General features: G+C 41.9%; 1 protein-coding gene across 1 annotated transcript in view; it reads left to right on the top strand.

Moving 5' to 3' along the window:
• STK32A (serine/threonine kinase 32A) overlaps window positions 1–13,324 on the top strand; it is a 636,628-nt gene that overhangs the window by 560,227 nt on the left and 63,077 nt on the right. The window contains exons 7-8 of the mRNA XM_085618100.1: window positions 4,479–4,568; window positions 9,492–9,589. Of these exons, the coding sequence (XP_085474226.1) occupies window positions 4,479–4,568; window positions 9,492–9,589 (188 nt within the window). The remainder of the gene's footprint in view (window positions 1–4,478; window positions 4,569–9,491; window positions 9,590–13,324) is intronic.

Raw genomic sequence — 13,324 nt, 5'->3', positions numbered from 1 at the left:
CCGACTCTTTGCTGTGGCACTAACTGTTTTGTGTCTTGACATTACTTTTCTAGTGTGTGTCGGTGGAGAGATCACCATTCTCCATGTCCACTGTGCTCTTCAGCAATTCAGACTTCATGATCACAGCGCCTGTTCACGAGCAGGATGTGATATTTAAATGGCTCCCGTTGGTCAAATCTCAGTTGCCCATGCATTGCCTGTTGTCTCCTCTCTGTTGCTTCCCAGCTATCTGAGCTATACAAATATCTGTGCAAAATTATACATTTATATATTTGGAGGGGTTATTGAGGGTTGTTCTTTTTTTAATAAAAATAATAACTCTGGGTAGGCAGTCACATCTCTGTTCCAACTCAGAAAATTGTGTTGGCATGCATCTCTGGACAACTTTCTAATCAAATGCTTTGAGCTAGCCCAGGCTTCTCCAATGAGTAGTTCACAAGCTACTGGTAGCTCTCCAGCTACTAGTAAGGTAGCTCTGCTGTGCTTAGCCCAGCCTATTGGGGTAGAAGCTTTTTGTTTGGTTTAAATAATACATTTATGCAAAATTTTAAAAATGTTTGTATTTTCAGAATTCATACGCTGATGTTCGGGGAAAAATGGTTGAATTTCCAAAATATATTTAAAGCTGATATTTAAATGAAAAATCATGCTGCATTGGGTAGACATATTACTAATGTTGTTATCTTGGTTTCATGGTCATTGCAGCTATGGCTTTTGAATCATCCGCTTTGAAGCTTTCCGAACTGATAAAGCATTTTTTCCCATTACTATTGATGCACCAAGGCCAGTTCAACTAGTAATATAGTACAGAAAAACCCCTAATGTTATCTTGTCTATTGTGGTGACTATTACAACAGCGATAAAATGTGTTAGTAGCTTGGGATGATCTTTATCAGACAGAAGTAGCTCACATTACAGAAAAGGTTGGAGACCCCTGAGCTAGGCTTTGATTGCTTGACTAAGGCACCAAAAGGAGGTTTGGGAAGCCTAATGCCCATCTCAAACTGAGTACCCAGTGTCCTAGTTAGCGGAGGACGCTTTGATATTGGTAGATGGGTCCTAGGCTTGCAAATATTGGGGGACAGGCTCTAGTCTCAGACAGTGATGAGAGCAAATTGAGTATACCCAGAAGATCTGAATTCTAGGTCAATTAAAAGCTGAATTAAAAGTCTTAAGGTTGGTTTTAGACAAAACAATCCATCAGTTCTTAATAACGCACTACAAAAATAAATAAACACAACAGGGAGATTGCTTTGGAATGGGCTCTCTTTGGTTGAGATATTTTTCATTATCCCATCGAGGTTTTGAAACCTAGCTGGGACAGTTCATAGAGAGTAGTATCATTATGGGTACCGAGCTATTTCTTGCAGTACCAGCAAAGGTCAATTGTTAGATTGTTTCAGACAGAAAAATGATTGACTTTATTCCATGAAGTATCTTTGCCAAATAGTCCATCAAAGTTCAGTCTTTCTGTGGGTCACCAGGCAGTAAGAACTGCAATTCGTATACATGGCAACCGTTTAATTAAATGGGGGATTTAGCTAATACTAACTACTATGTAACCATTTACTCTACTCTTGTCCTAAAAACTAAAATTTCTCTATGCTGAATTTGATGCAAAGGAAGAATTTGAGAAACACAATTCTACCTCATTAGCCTAAAAGCTAGAACTTTGGAAGCATAAGTCGGAAGAAAAGGAACAAAATCAGTAGCGATCACCCAACAAGAGCTTAATGGGTAAAAAAGAAATAAAGTGTAGAGACACAAAGTTTTTCTTAGATGCCCTCCACTGACACTGTTGAATACAAGAAATACCTAATACCAAGGATCTGTAGTCTTAATTCCACTTCATTCCTCTTTTTACCACCACTCTACCCTACCTGCCTCTCCATCTCTTGCAGGTTTTTTCCTTTCCTGCTTTCTCCCTTTGTCCCACTTTTTCTATATTTCTCCTTCGTTTCCCCTTTTCTGCCTTTCTCTCTCTTGCCCTGAGTCAAAATCTATCTGCAAGCACCAGCATAGATTAAGCACTGAGTATATGCACTGACTGTCTGAGGCGCTTTTTAGTCGTACTTGTTTACCTGTACCAACTCCATGTGAACAAATGTGAAAAAAGCATGCAGACATTTCCGGAATTCTTTAAGCACATAGGGGCATATTTACAAGGGCTTTATCTCTGCTTTTTTGACTTACAATGCCAAAAAAGCGGAGATAAAACCAGCGCCCTATTTACAAGAGGGTGCTAACATGCATAATCGCATGTTAGCACCCTTTTTCCCAACGCCTCACTTTGCATCTCCAATGAGATGCAAAGTGGGCGTTACTGGGCGTACCCAAGATGGACTACCTTGCAAATATCGCTGATGTTTACATCGCGATATTTACAAGGCAGCCCACATGATTTTAGCAGACATTAGATTTTGGCGAAAACGGCAGTTTTCTCCAAAACCTAATGTCTGCTAAAATCCTGACTTAGCCATCCCTAACATAGCGGGTGGATTATGCTGATACGACCTTGTGGGTCGTATCAGCTAGGGTATCGCCCTTTTGCAGGGAACATCGCTGAAAAACCAGCGATATTCCCTGCAAAAGGGCTATAACCTCGCTATCTCTGGATTTTTTATCGCCCTGGAGTAACGCGTTGTTAATAACGCGCTACCAGGGCGATAAATACCAGAGATAGCCTGTGATAATATAATTATCGTTAAGCACGGCCACAATAATTATCGCTGGCCGTTGTTAATATGCCCCCTAATTTGGTTGGAGTACTTTCATCAGTGCAGCCTTTACATTGGTTGGTTGAGTCAGTTTCCTATCTGCAGTGGAGTATGTTTTTGTTCTTTAATCTAATTTCAGTGGACAATCAATCACCTTGATGTGAATGCATAGCACTGTTGGCACAGTTAGCGTCACAAAACTCCCTTTGCAACCTTGTCAATGCAATATGCCAGAGGGAAAACCAGAGGCAGCATTGACTCGATTGTGGGGTCCATGCAGGTAACTATAAACTCGAATGGCGGCCTGGGTCGGTGTGGGATAAAAAATAGGCCCAGGCTCCAACATAAAAGTGGCCCTCACAATGAACCTGCTAGCTAAAAAAAGTGTTCCACGTCTGCAAATCAGGGCAATTTTGAACTTTTAATGACATGCTGTATTGATGTTTTGCAATGTATGGGAGAATTAATGCATTAGTGCTTGCTGCAGGCATTGCTTGTGGCAATATCAGGGAAATCAACTGCAAAAAGTGGCCCACCCGGTCATAAAACAGGCCCATAAACTGCCAAAATAAGCATTGGAAATCCAATAGGTCCCGCCTTTTTTGAGCTATTGTCTTTAGCAATGTTGTTTAGCCACACTGTACAGCAGTGCGGATGCTTTGCAGTGTGGCTAAAACTAATTTCAAAAAGTGCTATGATGCAGCCAGTGCAAATTCGCTTTTGTACTTAAAAGTGCATTGGCACTGGATGCATTTCATTTTTTTTTATACAGCATGGTTACAAAACATTGCCAAAGTCGGTAATGCCCTTGCTGTACAGCATGAACAAAGAGCTATGGCAGAGCCAATAGTATCAAAGGCGCAACCTTTTGGCTTTTGTATTATTATTTTTAGCCATGCTGCACAGCAGTCACTCTGCTATACAGCATTGCTACAAATCATTGCCAAAGTATAGCATGAGCAACAGGCTATGGCAGAGCCAATAGAATCAAAGGTGCGGCCTATTGGTTTTACCAATACTTTTTAGGTCTCGGCACAAAACCCAGTGATTCTGCACATATCAGAATTCTCCACATGTGTGAAAATGAAAAAAAAAATGACATTGGCAAAAAATATCCATCACATAAAGAAAGCAATTGCACCCATGTCTTAGTGAAAATATTTTTGGAAGCAGATAAAAGGTCACAATAAAAACAGATAACATCTGTTGTCAAAATAAACATCCATTCCAAAGGAGAAAAGGGCTTCTTAGAAGTGGGTGCAGGATAGCAAAATAAAATTACAAATGACAAAAGGTTCAACAAGGACGACAGGGAAGAAAAAAAAATAAAGGTAGTACCTCAATCACAGTACGAGAAGTGCAAGGACTGCAATGAAGCTAAAGCAATCAGCACTTGGTCCATGCTCCATCCGAAAGAAGAGGAAGTGAAGACAGCACATACTGGCCAATTAGAAGGCAACAAATAAAAGTGACAATGCAGCTAATAAATGCTAAGCAATGGGCAGGCTCTAAGTCCCTTCTTGTATACAATAGTTCTAGAAAGCGAGAGAGCACATGCAGGCGAGACTTAAAAATGGCCCACACAGTGACCTGTCAGACCATCCTTTTGGACACTGCCAGGTGGCCCTGTAGGCCAGTTCAATCCTGAGGCAGCACTTGCTTTCATAAGATGGGTGCCAGTGCAATCGTTCTTTTGCTCAAACAAATCAGTGATTTTAGTGCAATAATTCACTCAGCCTCTTTCTGTTTTTTTACCCACAGGACATGTGCACATCACAGACTTCAACATCGCCACCGTAGTCAATAAGGACATGAGGATCACATCAGTGGCGGGAACGAAGCCCTACATGGGTATGGTTTGTAATTATTTGAGTGGAAGTAGCAAGAAATGTGGGCTCAAGTGCTAGACTGTGGCAAGTGTGTTCTTTCTGTCCATTTAATGAAGCATGTTGGCATAGTTTAATACATTGTTTAGTGTTTCGGTTTTGCACAGTACCATACTTGTTTGCCACACCAAATAATTTCACACTTCCACTCCTTTTCATACAATCAGAATATATCATACTGATGCCTTTTTCACATCACCTCATTTTTTTCACTTTTTTTTTTTACTCTGACAAGCTGTTTCTTTATGCCATGCCATTTTGTTTTGCTAACAATGTTTGTCAAACTTTTATACAATTCCCTGTTGTTGCTAAGGCTCACATTGGTGCACTGTTACAATGTGGCATACCTTCTCATTAAAATATTTCACAGTTACACTGTTATGCATTCTTAGCCAGCTACCACTTTGTATGTATTTATGATTACACTATTTTATAGGATTAAAATGCTGCACATTCACACAATTATTTTTTTGTATTGACATTTTTCTGTCAGTAATAGTAGTACAGACGTAATTCAACATTGAATAGGTGAAAGATGCCTTTGAAAGATGGTAGGAATGCACCTAGAAACAAGCATTGGCAAAGCCATTATGTCTGGCGTTATCTGCCAGCTTTTTGACAATTCTTCTTTTGTCATGGTTTTTGCAAAAGTTTATTCTTTGGAAAGCTGCCAGGTCTTAATCAATCCAACAAATCACATTGACTAAAGGCAAAAACATGTTTGGGTCTCAAAAAAGCACACATTACAATAGTACTCCGTAGCATTGAAGGAAACTGCATTGCATGTGGATGTGCTCATTGTGAAAGGGCAGCAACTCATAGTGAAATAAGCCAATGGATGGAGTGGGCCCTTTATGCATTCTACAGTGAGTTGCAGAAAACTGAGAACGACACAGCTAGAGAAAGATGGATTAAGTGTGACTGAAATCCCGAAAATTAACTATGTCATGCACATCATTTTAGAAAAATAAAAAGGTCTTGACTATAGAAGTATACAAGCCAATTGATCTGCCATGGGCTGCTAGCCTCCTGCCTTTGAGAAAGAAAGAAAGAAAGAAAGGAAAGAAAGAAAGAAAGAAAGAGAGGAAGAAAGGAAGGAAGAAAGAAAGAAAGAAAGAAACCAAGAGGAAAGAAAGAAAGAAAACTTTTGGTTTGTGTGCTGCATGCATAGTAAAAAGAGGATAACTTAATACAAAACAGTTTCAGATTATTGCAATCTGTTATGCTATGAAATACTAGCAGTCTGACAAACAAAAGACACTTCAAAAACAGCATTTTCAGGAGACCGGATCTGATAAACTATAGAATGTGGCCTGCACTCATATCTTGTAGAAAGGTCCAGCTTTCACCTTAGGCTCTAAACACAAATGCAACATTAAAGTAATTTAAAAGTAAAAACAAAACCACTGACACTGATGGAAACTACCATGTATGTGGATTTGCTCATTGTGAAAGGGCAAAATGCAGTCACTCGAAGTGAAGTTAACCAGTGGCTAAAGTAGGCTGTCCCATAAACCCATGCTGTATGCTGTAGTGGGCAGGACCAAAAAGCTGATTACACAATACCAGACCAATAGATGAAGAGGGGTGGCTGAAAGCCCCTTTAAGTAAGTATATTATATATATAATATTAGTAAAATCAAAAGGTCTTGGCTGATGCAAGACCTAAAATGGGAAGGGAGGAAAAAAAAGTCTGCGTAGTGATACTCAACGTGCAAATATAAGGGCATTACAGTGCAGGCTTTCGCTATGTTACTAGTGTACTTCTAATTGCAGGATCTGCTATTAATTAGGAATGCTCGGAGCTGTCAGACTTGGCTTTTGACAACTGCAGGATGTTTTAGAAAATTTATGACACTTTTGGTAACTTCACTAAGACGTCTAAGATTTTATTTTTAAAGCAGGTCAAAAATATTTAAGAAAGTTAATTCTTTGATTGTAAAACTTTCATGCAAAAAAAGATTTTGACCAAAAACTTCTATTTCTTTTGTTCGGGAAGTTTTGGTAGGTTCAGTTCTGTATGTTATCAAACTTTGGAACTTCACACAATTTCACAGTTCTCAACTTTGCACAATTCTTCCTCCAGAATTTTAATTCTGGACACTACTAGTATTAACAATTTTCTTAGACATGCAAAACAGGCATATAGAAGAAACTTCACAAAATATGATTTTGTACTGGACCTCCATTGTTTATCGCAAACTATAAAAAAAATTAAGAAAATATCTGTTGACCAGATTGTTATATTTTTGAGTTTAGCTATATAATTTATTGTATTTGTACAGTAGTATTACTCTTAATGCTGAAACTGTAGATTCAGACTGCTTTATGGACCCCACCAAATAACTTTTTAAGTAGCAAAGGTGTATTCGTCCATGTGGCTACCTTATTGCCATAAAAACTTAAGTCAAATTTGGGAATAAAAGTGACAGTCCCACTGTTAGGACCGTCTCAAAATCACCGACGAGCAGCTCACCTCCTCACTCGGCAACTCCACCCCAACCATCACGGAAGACGATGACTCCAACACCGCAGCCCAAACCCTGCACAGATGGATCTCCGACAGCGCCAACACCATAGCCCCCCTCAAGAAAAACAACAACACACACACCAAGAAAGCCAGATGGTTTACCACCGAACTTCGAGAGTCCAGACGCACATGCTGCCGCCTCAAAAAGGCATGGAGGAACTCTAAATCCACAGAGGCTCACAACTACTTCAGAGCCACCACCAACGCCCACCACCAACTCATCAGGAAAACGAGGAAAAAAGCGATTGAAGACAGAATCTCCACACATGCACACAACAGCAAAGAACTCTTCAGAATCATCAAGGAGTTTGCCCAAGTGAGTCTACTGACATTCCTCCCTCACAAGACCTCTGCAACAAACTCAGCACCTTCTTCCACCACAAAATCAAGCACATTTACGACAACTTTGACGAAGACAACCAACACACTGAACCCTCACCAGCCACCCCCGACACCCTGAACGATTGACAACCCGACAACCCTCACCACCGAAGAGACACTGAAAACAATGAAGTCAATCCACTCCAGGGCCCCCACAGACCCTTGCCCCCACCACATCTTCAACAGAGCCACTGACACCATCGCACCCATGCTCCGCCACACCATCAACCGCTCCCTGGTGAACGCCTCATTCCCCGACGACTGGAAACACGCTGAGATCAACCCCCTCCTGAAGAAGCCCTCGGCGGACCCCACTGACCTTAAAAACTACAGACCCATCTCCCTGCTCCTGTTCCCAGTGAAAGTCATCGAGAAAGCCATCAACAGCCAACTCGCCACTTTCATCGAAGATCACACTGTCCTCTACTCCTCCCAATCCAGCTTCAGAAAAACCACAGCACATAAACCACCCTCCTCGCCGCAACAGACGACATCCGGTCCCTACTGGACAAAGGAGAAACAGTAGCCCTCATCCTCCTTGACCTCTTAGCGGCCTTCGACACTGTCTCTCACCGCACCCTAATAGGCAGACTCCACGACGCAGGGATCCGGGACAAGGCCCTCGACTGGATCCACTCCTGCCTCTCCAGCAGAACGCAGCGGGTCGGACTCCCTCCATTCCTCTCTGACTCTACACCAACCACCTGCGGAGTTCGCCAGGGGTCCTCCATGAGCCCCACGCTCTTCAATGTCTACATGGCTTCACTCGCCCCCATCGTCAGAACCCATGGACTCAACATCGTTTCATATGCAGACAACACCCAACTCATCCACTCCCTATCCAAGGAACCCAACACAGCCAAACACAGCCAAACACAACTTCCAAGAAGGCATGGAAGCTGTCACCAAATGGATGAAAAGCAGCTGCCTACAACTCAACACTGACAAAACAGAAGTACTCATCATGGGCCCAAACCCTGATGCCTGGAACGACACCATGTGGCCCCCCATCCTCAGGAGAACCCCACGGACCACGCATGCAACCTTGGAATCATCCTGGACTCCGAGCTCAAAATGGACCGCCAGATCAACTCTGTCGCATCCTCCTGCTCCCACACCCTCCACCTCCTACATAAGACCTTCAAATGGATCCCCTTCGAGCACAGAAAGACCGTCACTCACGCCCTCGTCACCATCAGACTCTACGCCGGAAAATAAACAAAAACCTCAACCGCAAGCTACAAAACATCCAGAACGCTGCTGCAAGACTGATCCTCAACCTGCCAAGACACTGCCATATCTCCCAGCACCTGCACACACTCCACTGGCTCCCCATCGAGACTAGAATCACCTTCAAGATTCTCACCCACGCACACAAGGTCCTCCATGACACCGGACCAGCATACCTGAACAGCCGACTTAAATTCCACGCACCCCAAATAACCCTACGATCAGCCCAGCTCTCCTAAGCCATGGTTCCCCGTACCAGAAAGATCAGATCAGGAGTATGCCTCTTCTCCTTCCTCGCGGCCAGAGCCTGGAACGCCCTACCGCTCCACCTCAGACAGACAACATCACTCCCCATCTTCACAAGAAGCCTCAAGACCTGACTCTTCAACAGACCCCTTCATTGATGGACTGGAACCTGCACCACCAACCCCCCCTCCCCCCCCAGCGCCTTGAGACCCTTACAGGTGAGTAGTCACACTTGACAAACACCTGATTGAAAGACCTGGCTCACCACTGAGTTATGTCCCCTCTTTTGTCTGAAATATTTCAAAATCACTTGTTTTAGGGTCTTTGATATACACATAAGAAACCTGGTTGAGAAAATGTCACCTGTTGGAACAGGGGCTACTGTTGGAGTTCAAAGTGGAGGTGGGGAATAGGAAAATATTGTAAAATATTTTGGGCACAATATATTAGGATTCTGGTTTGGACACATGTTTACGCTTTTCTTGTCTGTTTTTATTTCAGCCCCAGAGATGTTTTATCCCAGAGGACAGATCTGCTATTCCTTTGCAGTCGACTGGTGGTCTTTAGGCATAACTGCATATGAACTGCTGAGGGGCCGGGTAAAGTGAAACAAGGACTCAACAGTCCCAATTGTTTTTCAATCTGTGATCCTTTAAATTCATCACTTTCCAGAGCCAAAGAAAGACAACTGATGTGCCAGAGTAGAGAGTCTCCAGTGTTGTTGTTTCTGCCTCCTATCATATCCTCATTGTAATAGCAATTTTGATAAGCCGGATTTATTTTTATGCAAATTTTGCCGACATATGACCAACTCATAGTATTACTCCACCACTCAATGCCTGTTCAAAACGTGCTGCATAAGTGTCCTTTGGAGCAGAGTATTTATGTCTTTGACAATAATCTCCAAAGCCAGCATGTATATATGTGATATTTTCATATTGCGAATCTAACTGAAAGGCTGTGGATCAGTGAAGGAAAAATAAGGGTAAATACCGACTTTGTAGTCTTCAATCTGGGATCCCTTTCTACAGTTCCTGTTATGATCCTGTTCAGTAGTCTTGAGACACAGGATGGTGCCTTTTTCCAGTGGGAATGGCATTTCGCCTTGGCCCATGTTACTTTTGGATTAACATGTTAGGAGTCAATAACTCCTATCACAGTTTCCTTCAAGAACAGACAAATCTTAGTGAATCCCATCCATAGCCAATGGGCTTTGGTTTGTAGGATATGAAAATCCACATCCCATAGTCGTTAGACTATTTGTATTGGCAATTTACCCCTCAAAGCCACAATTACTAACTGAGGGCCCTATGGAATTGTGGACTACTTTAGCACCTTAGCCCATAATTGCAGCAACACAAAGTTCAAGATATGGAACTCTGTATTAAAAATAAAATTGTGCTGAAGGTCCAGAAGTCTAGATTCTCCATTACCACCCAATGATGTTAGTGGAGAAGATGCTCTTGCTGAGAACTGTTCAATCCTCAGAAGCATTTTGCCAGTACGGATAATGCCCCATCAGAGGGAAGCAGTTCCACAGACAGGGGGCTGAGATTGCAAAATTATTTTGAGCATAAAATAAACATTCTACATAGCACAGACCCTCCCCCCCCCCCTTTAGAAAAAAGTCTGAGGCATGTCAAGAAGTGGAAGCGAAAGCTGGATCGGTGATAACTGTTGAGATGATACAAAGACAGAGGTGATACACATTTTAAACTACATACATGTCATCCAATGCCCTGCCAGAATCTGTCTATGTAGTTATATTAAGGAATATGGGAGGTCTACGGGCCCATATTTGGAAGAACCTATAAGCAGCATTCTTAGATTTTGGTTTAACATATCTCTCTGAAAAAAGAACAAGTGACAACCCTGATTAAAAACACATTTCTGGATCCCGCTAAATCATACATAATACATCCTGGACAAAGGTGACTGAGCTCTCTTGATACTGCTGCTTTTATCAGCATCTTTTGACACTCTTGAAGACCCCAGTCTACTCCACAGTCTCAAAGATGTAGCTGGAGTGTCAGAAAGAGTGAGCTGTTTTTTTATATCCTTTATTGCAGATAGGTATAGAAGGATATAAATAGGAGGAGGTTCATCCACACCAACCCTAGTATGTTATAGGGTACAACGGGGTTCCAGTTTATCACCTATAATGTTCTACATCCATATACAACCACTAACTTACCTCCTTCATGCAACCAATGTCTTATTTCATAGCTATGTGAATGACACCCAAGTGTGTTTCATCTAACTAATGATCTAGAGTTCAGTGAAGATGAAATTATTAACATCTTCAGTCTTATACAGAGCTGGATGAATAAAAATTATCTGTGTTAATGAGACTAAAATAGAGCTGTTGGTTAGTGCTGGTGCCGGTTTAAACAAGGAAAGAGACAGATATGCCAGGATCAGCGTGGGACCCTAACCTGATTAATGAACTAATGAAATAAGCAATGCACTGATAAACCAGACGTTATTAGCTGAGAAAACCATATCCTTCTCTTAAATAGATTACTGCAAACACATAATGCAAGAATTGCTGATACAAATCATATATTGTCCTCCGCTGGTACATCATGCTGCTTAACAGAATTATAACTTGATAGAATTTAACATGGTCTGTTACTTGCAGCCTCAAGTACTTTCCCTTGCATCCAAATATCCTGCTCAGCTATTTTTAAACATTGAGTCATATGTACTTTGCTCAACAAGATGTGTCTTCAACCTGTCTCTAACCAATGTTAAGAAACCTGCTGCCCATAAGCCTGCCATGAGGAGCTAGTTTTTGAAGAACCGACCAGCAGAAACTTTCCCAGCAGCTGGAGATTAAGGGCCTTATTATGAGTATGGCGGTCCTCAGGACCGCTGTACTCACGGTGGCGGTCCGACCACTGCTACCACTGCGGGTCCACCCGCAGTATTTTAAGCATAGCGGTTGGATCACCATAAGACCGCTGGCTCTGTCAGGACCCACTCGATATATCCGACCACCGCCACATTGCGGTTGGCATTAAAATGTTTGATTTTTTACGAGGCACCTTTTGCTTGAAAATTTTAAAAATCAAACCCCTTAAACTATTCTGATGGTCTTGCTGCCTTTTGACTCAATATTTTCTATATTTTTCTAAATTGTTTTGTGAACTGTAGTGTGTTGTGTTCTTTACTTTAAACATTTTGCTGCTGAAACTTAAAGCGCACTTCTCCTGCTATTGACTGCTGCTTGTGCCATATCTACCAGTTTTGAGCAGGGTATTCTCTCAGAACTGCATTCTCACCTAACCAAGGTGGGTTTCTGACACACATCTACTAAGATATGAGAATGTAGCTCACTTCTCCAGCACTGACACACAATTAGGCTGCCTAGTGTCATCTACACACCTTTGCACCATATGTGTGTGCCTAATTTCTAGCATAGCTTGTGTGTCAGAAGGGTACTCTTCTAGTACAAAATATTAAGTGCTTAGACAAAACATTATATTTTTCACAGATTGGATCTGTGCTGTACAGAGCACCATGTATGCAACGTTTGAAGAGTTAGGAGAAATTTCAACATTTCTACAGCTTACTCCTCCTTCAAGGATGTGTTATTTTTTTGTGCAATACCCTACCATTGTAAGTAGATAGGACTTTGTGTCAAAAATCATAGGTGGCAGTGTGAGACCGCCCATGCACCCGTGGCACATCTACTCTACCAAAGTACCACAAAGAGTTACTTTCGTTACTCTCCTGGCTACTTCCAGGCACAAAAAAGTTTGCACTGTAAGGTAAATAATTCATCAATACATTGTCCAGGTTTGCGTCACTTTTTATGTGACTTTGCACCAGCGCAAAGTGTTGATATATCTGCACCTGCATTTTTGTTCTGTCATTACGGACCTCCCTTTGAAAACACATTTCAATTCTGCATGGTGATTTGTAGAGATTTCTCCTCTTCTCTGATGCCTTTAGACACCATGGCGACATGCTTTAGCCTCGCTCGATAAATCCGAATTTTCTGTAAAAGCTGAAGACATGAATATTCAGTGAGGCTGCCATGTGAGTGATGACCGCCTATGCCTCATTGACGTTACAGTGTCTGCAAGCTCGGGTGATTTATATAGGTTACAGCTATATAGAGGAAGGTCATTTATTTTATGGGCTGGTTACAGACCCAGGTTTCCTAATGGCAGATTTTGTATTTCTCCACAGACCACTCTTCGATCTGACACTCATATATGTGACCAAATAATGCATTCTGAAACCACTTGCTTTTCATTAGTTCTGTCATTTTGTGGGCTCAGATATTTCCCAAGACGCTTAGAGCTCATGCATAACTAGTTTATCTT

The sequence above is a fragment of the Triturus cristatus genome, chromosome 7 (assembly GCF_964204655.1).
Source record: "Triturus cristatus chromosome 7, aTriCri1.1, whole genome shotgun sequence".
Classification (NCBI taxonomy): Eukaryota; Metazoa; Chordata; class Amphibia; order Caudata; family Salamandridae; genus Triturus; species Triturus cristatus.
Note: the sequence above shows the minus strand (reverse complement) of the source record. Positions and strands in the feature narration are given on the sequence as shown.